Below are 21316 nucleotides of genomic sequence, written 5' to 3' on the forward strand. Positions count from 1 at the left end.
AAAGATAGAGAGATCTGAGGGCTTCAAATTGAATGGAATAGCTTGTTGATCAGGCCAAACATAACAGGGTTGGGGATGATTGCGTTTTAGTGCATTTTGGAATTCCAATTCAAGAATAGAAAAATCCTTATTTAAAATCAATTTCAATACATGTTCCATTCAATAAACAAATGCATTTCTAGAATTTAATGTAGTTTATTAAAATGGAAATGACCACAACCTTGTCAGAGGATACTAACCTTTTACAATGCATGAATTAAGAAAATATTGCAATGTCTAGGTAGTTTTAATCAATAACTTAATTTGCCCTTCTGTTCCTTATATAGTTAATGATTTATGTTGAGTAAATATAACATAATCTATACGTTATATTCCAGGCTAGGGCAAAATTTAGTAATACTGGACTGCCACTTGCTGGTTAGAATGAGAAAATGCATTCTGTCCCTGACAATGATCATGCTCAGAGGCCTTACCTTATTTCATGTATTTTTTCATTTTCTATATTTTAAAGTCATAGTGCTTCATAGTACATTTAGTCTCCTGAAGAGTAATGCATCATTTCATAATCAGTCACAATGATTTTGTTCCAAATTGTGTAATTAGTTAACTTACATGACTTATAACTCTGGTTCTAATTGGAAAATGATGATGATCTCTGTGGGCTGCTATGGAAACTTGACCTATCCTCTAGTCTAGAGATTAGGGGTGTGTTTGTTAATTCAATCTGGAGGGCCAGAGTGCGCTCAGAGTGCGCTCTGGGTGTTCGTTAATTCAGAGCCTTGTCAGATTGTCCGTTCGTAAATTCATCAGTTACACTCAGACGAGAGTGCTCTGAAATCGGAGTAGATAGTAGCCAGAGTGAATTTACGAACGCACCCTAAGAGTGATTCTTAATTGCAGGGGCCTAGAATCCCTGGCATAGGGGCCTCAGTGAGCTTTGAAATAGGTTGATAAACCCTGTTTTAGAGTAGCCGACTTTCAAGGCAAGACTACAGAAAACTCATGAAATCAAAACGTTCTCTACTTTAGGTTGACAATTAGCTAGGGATTGTCACTGACTGTCATGGACTATGAAGAGTGCAGCATGCTCTCTTTTGTGTTTTTGCTTTTCAAAGCGCTGTTCTCTGCTCTGTGGTTTCCCAAATATATTCTACACATTTCATTATTGTACAAACGTCTCGAATGTATGTTGATTTACTACTTCCCCTTTGACGTATCTATTTTGAATAGAATTTGCATCTCTGTTGTCTGCTCAGGACCTGTTCAAGACCATGTTGCTAGTCGCTTGCTTTGTCACAAAGCTCGCTGGAGGAGAGGACAGGGATACGCACCGTCCATCTGGCATTCCTTACATTTAATTGGCTACGGACACCAATCATTTATCGGCTAGTGGTGCGAAAGGCTGTCAATCGTGTCGAAGGGCGTCTCCATAACGTACGCTGAGTGGCTACAGTGGCGAAACCTTTACCAGACCGTCACACTTTCTTTTAGTATATTGAAGTGTCACCGGGCTATCACATTTGCTGAGGCGACAGGTGAAATGGAAGAAAACAGTGAACAGGAAAGGCCCCTTTTGAGGACAGTAAGTAATCGATAACGTCATGTGATATATATATATCGGAAGAAATATATATATGACTTTTTTATATATATGACTTTTTTATATATATGACTTTTTTGCGACTTAGCAAATGCAGAGATGGAGAAAGATGCTTTTGCCACAGTGGTCCGGTCTCCGTACTGGATTGAATAGCTGTTGTATTAAAACACATGGTGACAAAATACGATGTAAAAATGTTTTGACAACCGCACTTATGCAAAGCAACAGTTATTTTTATTTCGTTTTCTAATACTGTGTCAGATTTAGCTTCGGCTTTGGGGGATGCTAGCCAAGTTGCTAGCTAATGTCAACAAGACACTCGTGGCTTTCTGTTTCTGTCGCTATGACGCTTGTGAGGAGGATGAGCGAATCATGAACTCCTCATTGACTGTCCTCTAAGAAAAGGTTTAAGTAAATAGCTAGCAAGCTAGTAAAGTTTACTTTTCTCTGACTGAGTTGCAAGTCAAATATGCTTTGATCACTTTAGTTTTGACTGTTAAAATTATACTGATATGACAGCCCAGTTGGACTAGTTAGCAGGTAATGTGCTGTGAGGCATGCGTGATAATAATGGCTTACTGTACTTCCTGTTTTGTTGGGTGGGTCTTTCATTTTGGTGAGAGAAAGATAAGTGATGAAGAGGCAAAAGAGCAACATGGCCCAAAAACCTAAATACCATACTTATTTCTTCCGTCCACAGTGGCAGTGCTCTCTGAAGTGAGATTAGAGTTGGTAGCCTGGTCCCAGATCTGTTTGTCCTCTTGCCTGCTGCATTGCTCTCCATGTCAAGCATACAATGTTTGGGATGGCTATGAGTGACAAAGACTTGGCATCATAGCACAAACAAACTGGTACTCAGGCTAAGAATCGAGTGCATCTTTATACGTGCTTTCCCATCCTTTCTTACATTCCTCAGTCCTTCCTTAGCTGCCACTTACTAGAAGGTAAGTATACTTGCCATTCCTCCTCATCCAATTGCAGTCTTATCATAATGATGTCTTAGGAAGTGTGTGTGTGTGTGTGTGTGTGTGTGTGTGTGTGTGTGTGTGTGTTGGGGAGGTGAGAGGGTGGAGTAACCTGACCCTTTGCTGCCCTGCGTGCATCTTTCCACTCAAGGCTGCCTCTAGTCAATCAGTGGCTCGATGGTGACACAGGAGACCTCAGACTAATGACTGCTTGAAAAGGACATGTTTAATGAAGCCCAGCTTCACTCTTTGTCAGAGCTGCCCCCCCTCCATCTTGACTTGAAGAATACGTGATTGTTCTTATGTCAGCAGGGCATTAGATTTGCTCTGTTCATCTTTTGGGACTGTTTAAATACAGTATTACCAGGAATGACATCATATAGACCTAGCTGGTCTCCCATATTTAACCCACAATTATACAACGGGTGGGTCGAATCCTGAATGCTGATTGGTTAAAAGCGCATTCCAGCCGGTGTCTATTCCACAAGTTACCACCGGCTAAATCAATGACGTTTCGTAAATTATAAACTTGATCTCCTCTATACAAAGCATGTAGACATGATCTCACATTTCTTTTAGGCTAACATTTAGTTTTCAACAGCGGAGATCTGTATAAACCTTTCTGTCTGTCTCTCTGACATTTGCAACATTGTTTCAAAATTCAATTTCGATCTCCAGCTGTCCCATAGTAATGAACATGTCGGGAGTCAAGATGAGATAGACAAGCAGGCAGCGTATCTCAGCCAGTCGAAATCATGAATCAGCTGGCATCATTTTTATGGATATATATACAAAGAAATGTCAATTGAAAAAAGGTCAAATGAAACGAAGTGCAGCTAGTTTGCAGTCTTTTCCAGCTTCAGTTTGAAGTGATTGTGTTAGCTGTGTTGTTGGCTAGCTCCTCTGAACAACAGTGTCCTGACGAGAGAGCACATTTTCCTTGCCAGGCGAAATTGCACCTCATTAGTTTATTGTCATGGATGTATCCAAATAAATGTCGCTAGAAAACAGCTTAAACAAATACAAATGCAGCAACTGTTGTTATTCTGGCTGCATGTGACGTGACTGTAAGTTAGCCATAGTTGGCTAGCAAGCAAGGGAGAAGAACGTTGCCAGCCAGTATGGCAATGTAATATTTAGGACAAACAACATTTATCCCTTGCTTGTACAGAACAAAAAGACTGAACGACTGGGTCGCCGTCTCTGGCAACCGAACCAGTGGAACAAACAACCAGCCGGCTTGGGTAGCAACCCTAGATTTGTGTCTGGACTATATCTTGTGGAAGGATGAAATAGTATGAATAAATTAATCCAAATAACGTTTTTAATGAAAATATATCAATCATTGTTTGAATTATTTGTTGGTAACCCTTTGTATAAAAGTGATAATGCCTTATCACTTAAGTGTAACCCTCCTGACCTCTCCCACTGTGCATGATTTCTCCTGAATCTGTTTATGGCATTTGTGGAGATCCTCTGAAACTCCTGACAAACAATCATTGTAAGCCTCAATGTATTAGATTATGAAATCAACTAACATTTTATTTGTCACATCATTTGTAAACAACCGGTGTAAACTAACAGTGAAATGCTTACGGGCCTTTCCCAACAATGCAGAGAGAAAAATAGGAACATTTATAGAAAAAATGCTACCAACAGGAATAGATAAACAAATTAGGGGGAAGGGGTGGTGAAAGCTGTGGCCTGATTGAAGCCAATGCCCATCCAAATGGACAGTGCTGTCATGGCCACAGACCTTGCCTGTGCTCGGCAAGTCCAAATGGAACTAGTTAGGTTTTAGACATTAATCACCCGACCCTGAGTGAAACCAAAATAGCTTTCATTCATACACGGGCTCAGAGTACATTACTTGGTGGGCTTACTTTCCCCAACAAATGATAGCTTGTGTGTGTACACCAATCCCCTCTTAAGTCAATTAGTGGACATGCTCCTACAGGATTTTTATGCACTTGGTGGGAAAGCTTTAGAACCACTTTTGAAGAGATGAAATTCAATCACAACTCCTTCACCCTCAATTTAAGAATATCCCCCATAGTTTGAGCTAATATGGGAATCATTTTCTCAAAAATTATTTTGGGCATTTAGACCTATAGATCCTATGACTGACCAGCGAACTCTTCCCATATCCATTTCCCCTCAATTACTGTATGCATGGTGACCACATCCCCTTGCCTTCCTGATATACAGTGCATTCGGAAAGTATTCAGGTCCCTCGACTTTTTCCACATTTTGTTACATTATAGCCTTATTGTAACGGGCGTCGTATAGAGGGGACCAAGGCGCAGCGTGTTGAGTGCTCATAATTGTAGTTTAATGAAAACAAACACTTTGACAAAAGAAACAAAACGACAGCCAACAGTTCTGTCAGGTTACATTAACGAAACAGAGAACTACTACCCACAAAACACAATAGAAAAAACCCCAACTTAAATATGATCTCCAATTAGAGACAACGCAAACCAGCTGCCTCTAATTGGAGATCATCCCAAAACTCCAACATAGAAATAGAAAAACAAGAACTAAACATAGAAACAAAAAACAGAATGCCCACCCGTATCACACCCTGACCTAACTAAACTGAGTTAAAAACGGAGAAAAAACAGCTTTCTTCGGTCAGAGCGTGACAGTACCCTCCCCCCCCAAAGGTGCGGACTCCCGGCCGCAAACCTGAACCTATAGGGGAGGGTCCAGGTGGGCATCTGTACTTGGCGGCGGCTCTGGTTCGGGGCGTAGCACCCCCACCGCCCGCTGATCCCCCTGCTTCTGTGTGTCCGGAGGAACCAGACCGTGGATCATCGCCGGAAGCTTTGGACCGCCAACCGCCGCTGAAGACTCTAGGCTAAAGGCCGCCGCTGAAGACTCTAGGCTAAAGGCCGCCGCTGAAGACTCTGGGCTGCGGACCGCCGCTGAAGACTCTGGGCTGCGGACCGCCGCTGGAGACTCTGGGCTGCGGACCGCCGCTGGAGCCTCTGGGCTGCGGACCGCCGCTGGAGCCTCCGGACTGGGGAGCGTCGCTGGAGCCTCCGGACTGGGGAGCGTCGCTGGAGCCTCCGGACTGGGGAGCGTCGCTGGAGCCTCCGGACTGGGGAGCGTCGCTGGAGCCTCCGGACTGGGGAGCGTCGCTGGAGCCTCCGGACTGGGGACCGTCGCTGGAGGCTCCGGACTGGGGAGCGTCGCTGGAGCCTCCGGACTGGGGAGCGTCGCTGGAGCCTCCGGACTGGGGACCGCCGCTGGAGCCTCCGGACTGGGGACCGCCGCTGGAGCCTCCGGACTGGGGACCGCCGCTGGAGCCTCCGGACTGGGGAGCGTCGCTGGAGCCTCCGGACTGGGGAGCGTCGCTGGAGCCTCCGGACTGGGGAGCGTCGCTGGAGCCTCCGGACTGGGGAGCGTCGCTGGAGCCTCCGGACTGGGGACCGCCGCTGGAGCCTCCGGACTGGGGACCGCCGCTGGAGCCTCCGGACTGGGGACCGCCGCTGGAGCCTCCGGACTGGGGAGCGTCGCTGGAGCCTCCGGACTGGGGAGCGTCGCTGGAGCCTCCGGACTGGGGAGCGTCGCTGGAGCCTCCGGACTGGGGAGCGTCGCTGGAGCCTCCGGACTGAGGAGCGTCGCTGGAGCCTCCGGACTGAGGAGCGTCGCTGGAGGCTCCGGACTGAGGAGCGTCGCTGGAGGCTCTGGACTGAGGAGCGTCGCCGGAGGCTCCGGACTGGGAAGCGTCATTATAGGTTCCGGACTAGGGACCGTTGCTGCAGGCTCCATGCCATGGATCATCTCTACAGGTTCCGCGCCATGGATCATCACTGGAGGCTTCGTACCATGGATGATCTATACAGGCTCCGGGCCATGGATCATTCCTACAGTCTTCTTTCCATGGATTATCCCTACAGGCTTCTTGCCATGGATTATATCTACAGGCTCCGGGCCATGGATTACCTCTGGAGGCTTCGTGCCATGGAACATCCCTACAGGCTTCGGGCCATGGATCATCACTACAGGCTTCGTGCCATGGATCATCTCTACAGGCTTCGGACCATAGATTATCACTGGAGGCTTTTCTCGTGGAGCTGGAACAGGTCTCACCGGACTGGAGAGACGCACTGAGGACCGGGTGCGCAGAGCAGGCACCGGACGTACTGAGCTATGGAGCCGCACTGGAGGGAGAGTGCGAGGAGCAGGCACAGGACGTACTGGGCTATGGAGGCGCACTGGACGGAGAGTGGTACATTCAATTGATATGACATGATTATGAAAGGCACACACCTATATAAGGTCCCACAGTTCACAGTGCATGTCAGAGCAAAAACCAAGCCATGAGGTTGTGTCAAGGCACAGATCTGGGGAAGGGTACCACAACATTTTTGCAGCATTGAAGGTCCCCAAGAACACTGGCCTCAATCGTTCTTAAATTGAAGTAGTTTGGAATCACCAGGACTCTTCCTAGAGCTGGCCGCCCAGCCAAACTGAGTAATCGGGGGAGAAGGGCATTGGTCAAGGAGGAGTTCCTCTGTGGAGATGGGAGAACCTTCCTGAAGGACAACCATCTCTGTAGCACTCCACCAATCAGGCCTTTATGGTAGAGTGGCCAGATGGAAGCCACTCCTCAGTTAAAGGCACATGACAGCCCGCTTGGAGTTTGCCAAAATGCACCTGAAGGACTCAGACCATGAGAAACAAGATTCTCTTTGGCCTGAATGCCAAGCGTCACGTCTGGAGGAAACCTGGTACCATCCCTACGGTGAAGCATGGTGGTGACAGCATCATGCTGTGGGGATGTTTTTTAACGGCAGGGACTGGGAGACTAGTTAGGATCGATGGAAAGATGAAGAGAGCAAAGTACAGAGAGATCCTTGATGAAAACCTGCTCCAGAGTGCTTAGGACCTCAGACTAGGGCGAAGGTTCACCTTCCAATGGGACAATGACCCTAAGAACACAGCCAAGACAAAGCATGAGTGGATACGGGACAATCTCTGAATGTCCTTGAGTGGCCCAGCCAGAGACCGGACTTGAACCGGATCGAACATCTCTGGAAAGACCTGAAAATAGCTGTGCAGCGACGCTCCCCATCCAACCTGACAGAACTTGAGAGGATCTGCAGAGAAGAATGGGAGAAAATCCTCAAATACTGGTGTGCCAAGCTTGAAGCGTCGTAACCAAGAACACTCGAGGCTGTAATTGCTGCCAAAGGTGCTTCAACAAAGTACTGCGCGATGGGTCTGAATATTTACAGTACCAGTATAAAGTTTAGACACACCTACTCATTGAGGGTTTTTCTTAATTTCTTTCTATTTTCTACATAGTAGAATAATAGTGAAGACATCAAAACTATGAAAATTACACAAATATATTTTATAGTTGAGATTCTTCAAAGTAGCTTTGATGACAGCTTTGCACACTCTTGGCATTCTCTCAACCAGCTTCATAAGTTAGTCTCCTGGAATGCATTTCAATAACAGGTGTGCCTTGTTAAAAGTTCATTTGTGGAATTTGTTTCCTTCTTAATGCGTTTGAGCCAATCAGTTGTAGGGGTGGTATACAGAAGATATCCCTATTTGGTAAAAGTCCATATTATGGCAAGAACAGCTCAACTAAGCAAAGTGAAACGACAGTACATCATTACTTTAAGACATGAAGGTCTGTCAATCCAGAAAATTTCAAGAACTTTGAAAGTTTCTATAAGTGCAGTCGCAAAAACCATCAAGCGCTATGATGAAACTGGCTCTCATGAGGACTGCTGCAGAGGATAAGTTTATTAGAGTTAACTGCACCTCGGATTGCAGCCCAAATAAATGCTTCACAGAGTTCAAGGAACAGACACATCTCAACATCAACTGTTCAGAGGAGACTGCGTGAATCAGGCCTTCATTGTCGAATTTCTGCAAAGAAACCGCTACTAAACGACACCAATAAGAAGAAGAGACTTGCTTGGGCCAAGAAACACGAGCAATGGACATTAGACCGATGGAAATCTGTCCTTTGGTCTGATGAGGCCAAATTTACGATTTTTGGTTCCAACCGCCGTGTCTTTGTGAGATGCAGAGTAGGTGAACGGAGGATCTCCGCATGTGTGGTTCCCACCGTGAAGCATGGAAGAGGGGGTGTGGGGGTGCTTTGCTGGTGACAGTGTCTGTGATTTATTCAGAATTCAAGGCACACTTAACCAGCATGGCTACCACAGCATTCTGCAGTGATTTGCCATCCCATCTGGTGTGTGCTCAGTCGGGCTGTTATTTGTTTTTCAACAGGACATTGACCCAAAACACACCTCCAGGCTGTGTAAGGGCTATTTGACCAGGGAGAGTGATGGAGTGCTGCATCAGATGACCTGGCCTCCACAATCACCCGACCTCAACCCAATTGAGATGGTTTGGGATGAGTTGGACTGCAGAGTGAAGGAAAAGCAGCTAACAAGTGCTCAGCATATGTGGGAACTCCTTCAAGACTATTGGAAAAACATTCCTCTTGAAGCTGGTTGAGAGAATGCCAAGAGTGTGCAAAGCTGTCATCAAGGCAAAGGGTGGCTACTTTGAAGAATCTAAAATATAAGTTGATTTGTTTAACACTTTTTGGTTACCACATGTTTCCAAATGTGTTATTTCATAGTTTTTATGTCTCCACTATTATTCTACAATGTAGAAGATAGTAAAAATAAAGAAAAACCTTGAATGAGTCGGTGTGTCCAAACGTTTGACTTGTACTGTATGTAAATGGGATATTTCTGTTTTTTTATTTTCAATAAATTAGCAACAATTTCAAGAAACCAGTTTTTGCTTTGCCATTATTGGGTATTGTGTGTAGATTGATGAGGTAAAAAAATATTTAATCCATTTTAGAATAAGGCTGTAACGTAACAAAATGCGGAAGACGTCAAGGGGTATGAGTACTTTCCCAATACACTGTAGGTGGTTTATTTTCCCTTCACACATGTTTCCCTTGACCACACATAAGGTTCTGAGCTTTTACCACCACCTGCGTTTGACCTTGGCTCTACCTCTGTTGTCATGGAATTGTACCTCAGGTGCCAGGAGAATCGTGCCAAAGGGCTTTGTGTCCTGCTGTCTTCCCCCACTAAGATCTGAAATAGGTTCTTAGTTCAGCAGGTTCAGGCTCTCAGCTCTATTCCATTTAAAGCTCTGTAGAGGCGTTATCAAAGAAGCTGACGTCTTCCTTAATTGCTGAACTCCAGTATCCAACAAAGCCTCCATCTTCACCCTACATTTTGTACCGCATGAACCTACACAAGACACAATGGGGCTTCTGTTTATACAGTACTGTATCTATAATGCTAGGCATAGTCTGGTGTAGGGTTGAAGTAAAGCACAGTCTGTAGTGGGCTAAGACTGTAAGCTTTTAAGTGCTGTTTTTCTTGGAAGGCTCACGGCCAAGAATGTGAAAATAATACCTTTTTGTACGCTTTTGTTTGTTTATGCTTGGTTACTTACTTTAAAATTAAATGTCATTATTTGCCCACAAAATTCTCCCCCCTCCCTAATTAAATTCCAGTCATGAGAATTTGATTGAGTTTTTACTGCACTGAGCTTATTGCTTAGTCTAAGCATGATTTGTAGGAGTGGGGTCATGAAGTAGGTACAATGGGGTATAAGCCTAAAGGAGAAATAGACCAAAATGATGGCTGGTGATTCTGGTCTCTACTTCCTACCACTGAGGTGTATTGTTCAATCTGATTCATCGGGCTTCACCTATATCTGTGTGTGTCAGGATAAGCAGGACAGGTTATCAAATGAAAAGAAACCTCGAGAGCCCATAGAGCCCAGTAGTTAGTTAGTAAGCTTTGCCGGTTTGTGGAGACTTGATTCTGCAGTCATATGAATTTACAGGAGGTAGCTTAGTCTGAGGAGTCTGTATACTAGCTACTGCATGTCTGAACATTCATACTGGAGTCTGGACAATAGCCTGTCTGTCTACGAGACTCAATTAGACTGAAACATTTCCTGCTCTGGATCTTTCCCAAGGTCAGGTGCTGAGAGGAGACTGAGGACAGTGGTTTAGCCGTGAGCTGGAGTGCAGAAAGTCCCCCCCCCCCCCAAAAGCAGTCAACCCATTGGTTCCAGTCCGACACCTTCAGTATACAAAAGTATGGCCCTATAAATGTGCGATACGGATAACATGGACGGGATCACAGAATCCGACATTGAAACGGAATTGTACAATATTCAAAAACGCATTTAAGTTAGGGAATCAACTAAATGTATTGAAAATGAATTAACATGCCCACGTTAATCATAAGACATGGACAAAATGCATAATTGATTCGTATTTCCTGCAACTTTCTAAAGAGACAATAAGAATTCCCCGTCTGCGTATGTGCGTTTACCACTTTGTGTAGCCGTTAGCGATGATGCTAATGAAAAGTCTTCTGGTAGATGGAAAGGCATTCAGTTAAATGTTAACTACAAAGTAGCCTATGCTTACCAGGCATAATGATATCATGATTATTTGCATCTATCCAGTGGGTGTTTGTTTTGCAAACTCTACCATCACATGTGCAATACAAAAACACAGTTACACAACAGCCTCTTGCTGGTGCTCACTGAAATTAAAGGGTTACTACACACCAAAATCTAAATTTTTCCCAGACCTCAAAAGTGGACTCCTGATGTAGTTTAAGCATTGTTGTTGACTTAGAAAATCGAATTTAGTTGTTTTTCTACATAAAAAAACAGGGAAACCTAAACCTAGAATAACTGAAAAAACTGAATTTTAGGGAAAATTACGGAATCAGGCAAAATATTTCTACTGATTTTATAGGGCCCTACAAAAGGCAGTGTTTTTATGATTTGATTGTTGGACCTCATGTTTCGTAAGTTGAAAATGTCATGTCTGTGCAAATTATGTTTTTCGAGCTATGATAAAGTAACATAGTTGTACTAACATAGACCTAGTTCAGACATTTGTCATATCCTCCAGAACTGGAGGGGTGTATTTCAGTTAGGGCTGGCACAATTACCGTATAATCGTGAAACTGCCGATTATGGATGAAAATAAAATTACTTTCAGAACCGTTTAATATTTGTTTTTGTTTTTGTGGGGGACATCTGACTAAAGACGGGACAGCCGGGCATTTGTGCGGTTGAGTCCATTTCTGCAGTAACATAGGTTCTTTACAATGTGATGAAACTTTGTTGCTCCTTGCTGAAAGGAAGGTGTTGTAGCAAAGTCTTCTGTTGCCTAGGCATGAGCCATGAGAAAATTAGTTTTAATCAGCCATGGAAACAAAAGATCTGAAAAGAAATTGGCTCCATATTTTAAAAGAAGATGGAGAACAAACTGAAGGAAAAATACAGGAGTTTTCGTGCGGGTTCAGCAAACTGGCGCATAAATAATATTGCGATATTGTCAAAATGATATATTGTCAAAAAGAATAACCCGATATGTAACTACCTATTTCTTTTTCACGCATCACTAAAAGATGGGGCCAAATCTGTGCTCCTGGCACCAGTTTTGGATGGGTACCAAAATCTTTGCCACCTAAGTGACAAGGTGATTGCTGCCTAGTTAGATTAAGAGCGTAGCTAAACAAACAAGAGTAGGCTACTCTTCCATCTGTCAAAAACATCCAGTTGAAAACACACATTTGGCTGCTCTTTTCTAGTTTAGATTATTTTCAATCATGCAAGATCATAGTAATATCTGGATATAGCTTGGTTCTTGACTGGTGAGTCAAGCAATTGACATGAATTAAAGTTGGGCAAAATGGCCAAAATATCATATCACTGTATTTTTTTTTTTTTACGACGGTATTTTATGTTTTTGAATAATAAAAGTTTGACATTTGCTTTATGAGTAGTGCGTGAATCTAGGGTGCCAACACATACATTCTAAGTGATTTCAATGGGTCTTTCTCCATTCTGTGTTGTTTGACATGAAAATGCCAGGGAGGAGTTATTGTGACAGGGTAGGATTCAAAGTGACGGTCAGTGTTTCCTAGGGGACTATAACCTTTGGCTACATTAAATGTTTCTTCTTAGCTACTTCATGTAGGTAACATATTCATGCTTTGCGCATTCCTCTTTGATTTAGAAGATATCGTTGTACAAACAACATGCTGAGTTAGGTCGCACCATCCTTGGTATTATCAGGCTGTATAGCTAGTTACGTTTGCTCAGACTCCATTTAGAGAGAGTCCATTTATTAGCTAGCTAGCCAGCCAGCTAGCTAGCAATTAGCACGATTTAGGCCCAACTTGCTAAGAAAAGACAAACTAGCTGTTTGCAGATGTAAGAAACACAAACTAATAGTGTGATTGTAGAACGCTAGTCTAGTGGATTTATATTAAGAAGTAAAGTGAAAACATATGTTGTCATCAACACTTTACCTTCTATAACAGTATTTGAATGTTTGAAATGCTTACTTACACGGTAAGGTCTACCCCTGTTGCATTCGGCGCATGTGACAAATACAATTTGATTTGATTTGATGTGCTGCATTGACCATGCAGACTGAACGCAAGGAGATAGGTCTGTGTGGAAAGCGGCATGAGGAGAGAGATGACAGATGACTCAAGTAGCAGAGTAAACTATAAAAATGGCCGTTATACATATCATATGTAACAAACAAACATTCAAATACTGTTATAGAAGGTATAGTAAAAACCCAAACCGGTCTGTGCATCAATACAGGTAAAATACGGTATACGGCCTAGCCCTACCTTGAATGTGACATTGTTGTAGCATAGTGAAACCTTCAGAAATGAGGCCTCTTCCTCTCTGTCTCACACAAATAGGGTGTAGGCCTAATTGAATTGGTCAGTGAAATCAGCTTGGAGGACAGTTTTTTTCTGCATTGGACGGGCAGTTTTTTTTCGGGACGCCTATGTCCAAACAGTACATTTAGAAAATAAAAAGTGGGATGGAAAAACGTTTTCCGTTTAAACTTAAACGACTAGGCTAAAACCAGATATAGAGTATGTAGAAAATGACCTATATATAGATATTTTTTAGAACATCATCTTTGAGAACAAAAAAATCACACAAATATAAGTTCGACGGAGAATCTAAAATTCCAATAATGATCCATTCAAGAGTATTTTTGTTATGGCATGGTGCCCCCATTGATTTTGTTATAATGTTTGAGTCACTCAGATAGCATAAACCATAGCAAAATGTGTAGAATTAAAGGGCCTAACATTTACTTTTTGGTCCACCAGCCACTGTGGCAGGTGGATGTAAAAATCTACCAGCCATTCAGATTTTTTACCAGACAACATATTTTTTTACAGCTAAAATTACACAAACAAAACACCAAAAATGGATGAACATGCTTTGTAATGTTTCTAAAACAATACATGTATTACTAGTTAGAAGTAATGTGGTATATCGTTTAATTTCATTTTTTTGTGACCTGAGTCTTTTAACCAAAATATCACAGATGAGACAAACAATTTCACCTTCCCTGTTAAGGGTGAAAGGTTATCTCGGTAACGCGACATTCTTCATGTTTGCACCTGTGCGATTGAGAGTTTGAGTAGTTGCCCAAATTGTCTTCTCTTGTCTAACAGTTGAAACTCAAACATTGAAAAACAACCTAGCTTGTGAACAAAACAGTGTAAATAGCCAAGAAACACAAGGACAAAGTCTCACTTCAGTAGACTTCCTTTCAAGTAAATTAGACCAACTTGTCTACCTGTGCAGAGTGCTTCTCAAAATGAATCTTTACTCAGCTCTTCACCTGCACACAGCCCCCAGCCAGACAGTGTTGCAGCGCGAGGCGGGATTGGCTATAGTAGGATTCGTAGTTCTTTGACTTTGTGCGTTTAAATTTACCAGCTTTGAAACAAAACGGAAGAAATCATTTGAGATCAGATACAGCAGCATTTATTTTGCTATACATGTGATCATACTTGACTATTTTCATTCACAAATGCTCGCACTGTGGAGCCCTGACCACCCGCCGACGTGGCTGGTGAAATAGATATCTTACCTCGCCAATACAAAATCTACCCGCCTAATTTTAAGCCGTGGTAGAATTGCAGGAAATGTGCTTTAAAGCGGCAAAATGTTCTCAGTCACATGGCAAAATATGTAAAATTGCAGGAAATGTGCTTTAAAACAGCTAAATTTTGTTACTGCTGCCGACAGGCGGGCTTAAAGAATGTTGGTCAGCAACCTGACCATTGGCCATGCCCGTGGTCACCACTTTAGCCCCATTTTGATCCAGAAAAAACCCAGGAGTAAAATGATGCCCCAGGGGGAGCACAGCACACCTCCAGCCAGGGCGCCCAGCCTTCTCACGGATGATCTGGGGTAATCTAATTGATCATGGCTACTGGTCAATCCCACCTGTTGGCTTCATGTCTCAGCTCTCCAGCCCTCTACTATACTAATCCAATCTGGTTAATAATCCTCTCAGATTAAAAGACTGAGTGAGTCTTTGCTGTCGGCCATGTGATCGGTCTCTCTCCGTGCAGTGGTGGATAATGGTCTCCAGAGCTGGTGGTGAGTCCATGGTGCTTACGAATAGACTGCCTGTTGTAGGCTGAGTCCCAAATGGCACCCTATTCTCTATATACTGCACTACTTTTGACCAGAGCCAATACTTAAATAAGGAATAGGGTGCTATTTGGGACTCATTTGGTCAAAATGAGACACTGTCTTGCTGACAGTACACATAGTACAAGAACATAATTGGAGAGCCTGACCTTCAAATCCGGTTTAAAAATAAATAAACTGAAAGTTCGCCGGTTCGAATCCCAGAGCCAACTAGGTGAAAAATCTGCCGATGTGTCCTTGGTCAAGGCACTTCACCCTCATTGCTCCTGTAAGTCACTCTGGATAAGAATGTCTGCTAGAATCTAAAAATGTGTGTCAACTGGCGTGCCAATGCTTTGCCTCCATGTGAGATTCAGAGTTGGCCATTAGGTGTCACCCTGCCCCCCAGTTTCATCAGAACTGTGTTGTACGTGAGGCAATGATCAGATGTATGGTTCTGTCCCGTCTTTAGCCATTCATCACTTGTTGTAGGCTACCTTTCTGTGATTGCGACTAAAAGTTGAACATTTTATTTTATTTAGGCGGTGTAGGCCTAGGCATCCCAAATGGCACCCTATTCCCTATGAGGTGTACTACTTTTGACCAGGGCCCATAGTGCAGGGCACATAGTGCAGGGCACCACTTCTGTAGGGCTCTGGCCAAAAGTAGTGCACTATATAGGGAATAGGGTTTCATTTGGGACAGAGACCTTGATTTACCATCTTCTGTCTATTACCATTGTATGATGTTACACTGTTATTTCCCTATGTTTGACGACCTCATGTGGCCATGAGTCTCTATGGGATTAGAAGGTGCTGAAAGACGTGTACATGACCTTGAGACTGTGATAAAGATCACTAATGTATCAGAATCAAAGGAGGCAAAGACATTTAATGAGTACATCTCTGTCTGTCCTTCTCAATTCTCCATGCCCTCTGGGTAATGTTTGTGTGTGTGTGTGGGTGGGTGTGTGCCCTGAATGCTACTGTGGGGGGGGGGGGGGGGGGTGTAGTCTGTGTCTGTGTATGTCCTCTCTGTGTGGACGTCTGGGTGCGCTCTTGGCTGGGCAAATGAAATATTCATGGTGGCGGGGGATTGGCTGCTGAGAAAGGAGCGGGCTGTCAGAGAGGAGCAGGTCTGTTTTAAGACAGGCAGCACTCTGCTTTCTCCCTCCGTATTAACACAGACAAGCAGGCAACAGCAGCCCAGTATTCCAGTGTCTTAGTCAGAGCTCAGACACACACACACACACACACACACACACACACACATACACACACGCTCACAGCAACACACACACACACACACACACGCTCACAGAAACACACACGCTAACAGAAACACACACACACACACACAGGGGAGATAACAGAGAGACAAAGCCAGCTAACGCCACAGCTGCCTCGGCTGCCGCTGATGTTTTAGCCCCGATGGAGGGGAACCATGAAGGGGAGCATGTGCTGACGGTAGGTCTGCTCTGTCTCTTTGTTTTGTGTGCATGTTCGCGTGTGTGTCTTCTCCATCTCTGACATTGTCTGGCTGTACCATAGAACAGTGGTCGTGGTTACCGAATAGAATATTGGATGTAGCTCAGAGGGGGAGGGGGGTGGGGGAGTGATAGGGGGAGAGTCCCCGCCTGCCTCACCAACAAATGCCTCTTAGAAAGGAAATGGTCCTTCCCGCTCTTCACTAGCCCTGAGGAGCCAGAATGGGAGAAAATGAGACAGGAACAGATATGGCTGCTTTAAAGAGCGTGAGAGAGGAGTAGAGGAGGAATATGGGGCAGCAGACCAGAGTATGCTCCTTTGATAAAAATGTATAGATTATGGATATGATGTTTATTGTTTATCTATTGAATATAAGTTGATGTCAGACACATTGAGGGAAATACAAAATGTTTGGCTATTGAAATAGCCTAGATAAGGCGAGAATGACATGGAAGGGGGAATATGTAGACACCTGTGGTTATTAGGTTGCACATACGAGGAGAGGAAAATGTGTTTTAGAGAGGAATGGAAATGGTTTCCGTGACTGTGTAGCCTATGCTTTAGCCTATTTCCTGGGGGCGGGGGCCATGCAATTTGCTGCTGGCTCTGGTATCGCGTTTGGCCCATGTGTGACGGTGGAGATACAACTCAGAGGACTGGTGTGTGTCTCTAGAGCTAAGTGACTCCTCACTTACGTCATCCCCCCCCCCCCCCCGCCTGGAACAAGGCCCAGTAACAACAGCCTGGAATAGAGGGAACCTGGCTGTCTCTGAAATCACTCCTACACTAAACACCAGTCATCCACACCGATTAATTTCACATTCACACACAGTCACGGTGACAAGCACCAGTGTTCATTGCTCAGTAAATTTAATTTCAAATGGTAGCCCCCATTCGAACAGATACTGTAGACTATACAATAACTGACCCTTTACACACACACAAATACAGTTTATTGGTCTAACATGTTAAGAAAAATCAAAACCATGGATGACGGCAATTGGCCAGCCAAATGACCGCGGTCTCCGTAATATATCTTTTTCGCTCCTGACTGCATGTGCTGTCATAGAAATAGAATGAATAGAACTGTCGGCCATTGCAAGTGTACCCAATAGGAGCAAAGCAGGAAGTAAAAGCAGGAAGTGTACCCATCAGTGTGCTGTGATTTGTTAATTCAACTGAACTGACATGACCAAAAATACATTCCATTACATGAGCCACATCAGTGTACATCATTTGAACGAACATTCTACATTACCATGGAAATTATTGCATCACAATACCAGGCAGCCATTGCGAGTGAACCCATGAGTTTACCAGTCAAATTGCCAGTGTCAGAAGTTCCAAACCCATTTTATTCATTTAAATTTCTGTGTGTGCTGGTGCATTGTGGGGCGTTGCCTTGGCAACCAAAGTGTCATTTGCTAGTTTCTAAGAGTCCATGTTACCTGTCACGTCCTGACCAGTAAAGGGGTTATTTGTTGTTGTAGTTTGGTCAGGACGTGGCAGGGGGTGTTTGTTTTATGTGTTTCGGGGTTTTTTGGTTAATGTTCTATGTTAGTATATTTCTATGTTCATTCTAGCTTTTCTATTTCTATGTTTAGTTTATTGGGTTGACCTTCAATTGGAGGCAGCTGTTCCTCATTGCCTCTAATTGAAGGTCCTATTTAGTAGGGGTGTTTTTGTATGGGTTTTTGTGGGTAGTTGTTCCGTGTGTAGCTGTGTGCCTCACAGGACTGTTTTTTCGTCGTTGTTTTTGATTAAGTTTTGGTTTTCTTCGTAATAAAGAAGATGAGTATTCACATTCCCGCTGCGTTTTGGTCCCATCCTTACGACGAACGTGACATTACCGCAGAAACAAACTCCCGTCTAGGACTGTTGTGGTGACCGTATTACTGCCACACCGGCAATCATGAGTCAGGGCCGCAATAAAAATTCCAAGTGATCACTGTTGAGTCACTGTAATCTCCTTTTATGCCCTCTGGACATGCGTTGGTAGTACCCAACTCGCTAACTACCATCAGGTCGCTAATGGCCTGGTACTCAGGGCTCTATTGTCCCAATAACCACACTGACATCAATGCAAATGCAGTTGAAAATCACATCAAAACAGTATCATGCCTTTAAAACTCACCTCACTGTGATGATCAGTTTGGAGAAAGAAGTTCAACAGTAGGTTGAAACAGTGTAAAACATGTTTGTTTGTGGATGTTGTTTCAAAGCCTAACAACAAAATGGACAGCACTTTCTAAGGTGATGATTAATTCATAACACCCATATGCATATTAGAGCTTATTAGGCTAATGAGCCCAAGCACGAAAGAAAAGCCTGAATTAAGATATTGATTGTGCTGTTATACAATGCATAGCCTACCGCATATTACACATGGCAGAAAAACATAAAACAAAACTGATTTAGGATGTCTTTGTTCCATAATTGGTCTAGCCTATGCTCCAAAATTACACAAATTCGAGTAATCGCCTTTGAGTGTGGACTGTATTATTGTGCATACTGGATGGACCTTACGCTACATTTTGGATTTTCTCTCCCCATGAGTCGGGGAGAGAAGTAACCTGAGGCGATGCTGTTAGTTCATTGATTGTGCAGGGCGGCTTACAGTTAGCCTACAATTAGTGAATTTCTATTTGATTTTGAATAGACGAGTAAAAGAGAATTAATTGGGTAGCAAAAGGTCTGAATACTTATGTAAATGTGATATTTCAGTTTTTTTTTTTTATAAATTTGCAAACATTTCTAAAAACCTTTTTTCGCTTTGTCGTTATGGGGTATTTTGTATAGACTGATGAGGATTTTTTTTGGGAATAAGCCTGTAACGTAACAAAATGTGGAAAAAGTCAAGGGGTCTGAATACTTTCCGAATGTACTGTGTATACAGTACCAGTCAAAAGTTTGGACACACCTACTCATTCAAGGGTTTTTCTTCATTTTTACTATTTTCTACATTGTAGAATAATAGTGAAGACATCAAAACTATGAAATAACACATATGGAATCATGTTGCAACCAAAAAAGTATTAAACAAATCAAAATATATTTTATATTTGAGATTCTTCAAAGTAGCCACGCTTTGCCTTGATGACAGCTTTGCACACTCTCAACCAGCTTCATGACATAGTCACCTGGAATTAATTTCAATTAACAGGTGTGCCTTGTTAAAAGTACATTTGTGGAATTTCTTTCTGCGTTTCAGCCAATCAATTGTGTTGTGACAAGGTGGGGAGGTATATAGAATATAGCCCTATTTGGTAAAAGTCCATATTATGGCAAGAACAGCTCAAATAAGCAAAGAGAAATGACAGTCCATCATTACTTTGAGACATGAAGGTCAATCAATGCGGAGAATTCCAAGAACTTTGGAAGTTTCTTCAAGTGCAGTCGCAAAAACCATCAAGCGCTATGATGAAACTGGCTTTCATGAGGACCGCCACAGGAAAGGAAGACCCAGAGTTTCCTCTGCTGCAGAGGATAAGTTCATTAGTTACCAGCCTCAGAAATTGCAGCCCAAATAAATGCTTCACAGAGTTCAAGTAACAGACACATCTCAACATCAACTGTTCAGAGGAGACTGCATGAATCAGGCCTTCATGGTCGAATTGCTGCAAAGAAACTACTGCTAAAGGACACCAATAAGAAGAAGAGACTTGCTTGGGCCAAGAAACATGAGCAATGGACATTAGACCGGTAGAAATCTGTCCTTTGGTCTGATGAGTCCAAATGTAAGATTTTTGGTTCCAACCGCCGTGTCTTTGTGAGACGCAGTGTAGGTGAACGGGTGATCTCCACATGTGTGGTTCCCACTGTGAAGCATGGAGGAGGGGGTGTGATGGTGTGGGGGTGCTTTGCTGGTGACAGTGTCTGTGATTTTATTTAGAATTCAAGGCACACTTAACCAGCATGGCTACCACAGCATTCTGCAGCAATACGCCGTCCCATCTGGTGTGTGCTCAGTGGGACTGTCATTTGTTTTTCAACAGGACAATGACCCCAAACACACCTCCAGGGTGTGTAAGGGCTATTTAACCAGGGAGAGTGATGGAGTGCTGCATCAGATGACCTGGCCTCCACAATCCCCATGACCTCAACCAAATTGAGATGGTTATGGGATGGGTTGGACCGCAGAGTGAAGGAAAACCAGCCAACAAGTGCTCAGCATATGTGGGAACTCCTTCAAGGCTATTGGAAAAGCATTCCTCTTGAAGCTGGTTGAGAGAATGTAAAGAGTGTGCAAAGCTGTCATCAAGGCAAAGGGTGGCTACTTTGAAGAATCTGAAATAAAAAAATAAAAAGTGTGTTTATCGCTTTTTGGTTACTACATGATTCCATATGTGTTATTTCATAGTTGTGAAGTCTTCAATATTATTTTACAATGTAAAAAGTAGGTGTCCCAACCTTTGACTGTGTCACGACTTTCGCCGAAGTCGATGCCTCTCCTTGTTCAGGCGGCGTTCAGCTGTCGGCGTCGCCGGTCTTCTAGCCATCATCGATCCACTTTTCATTTTCCATTTGTTTTGTCTTGTCTTCCCACACACCCGGTTTCAATTCCATCATTACATGTTGTGGATTTAACCCTCAGTTCCCCCCCATGTCCTTGTCCAGAATTGTTTGTTGTAAGTGCATGTGCACGTTATCTGGTGTGCGACGGGTTTTGTTACCCATTGATTGTTTGTTCTATTTTCCGGTGGTTTTTATTATTAAACTGCTCCGTTGGAACACAGTTTTTGCTCTCCTGCGCCTGACTT

The 21316-nt window shown here is 43.4% G+C and overlaps 1 protein-coding gene across 5 annotated transcripts in view; it reads left to right on the forward strand.

Annotated features, from left to right (window-relative positions):
* Positions 1-1301: 1301 nt before the first annotated feature.
* LOC115176042 (sodium bicarbonate cotransporter 3) overlaps positions 1302-21316 on the forward strand; it is a 67740-nt gene continuing 47725 nt past the window's right edge. For 4 of the 5 annotated variants that reach the window (XM_029735782.1, XM_029735786.1, XM_029735785.1 and 1 more), the window contains exon 1: positions 1302-1582. In XM_029735782.1, coding sequence (XP_029591642.1) covers positions 1541-1582 — 42 coding nt within the window. In that variant the 5' untranslated portion in view covers positions 1302-1540. Of the gene's footprint in view, positions 1583-16199; positions 16536-21316 lie in introns of those variants that run through there. The other variant, XM_029735783.1, reaches the window with a different exon arrangement.

The sequence above is a fragment of the Salmo trutta genome, chromosome 36, assembly GCF_901001165.1.
Source record: "Salmo trutta chromosome 36, fSalTru1.1, whole genome shotgun sequence".
Classification (NCBI taxonomy): domain Eukaryota; kingdom Metazoa; phylum Chordata; class Actinopteri; order Salmoniformes; family Salmonidae; genus Salmo; species Salmo trutta.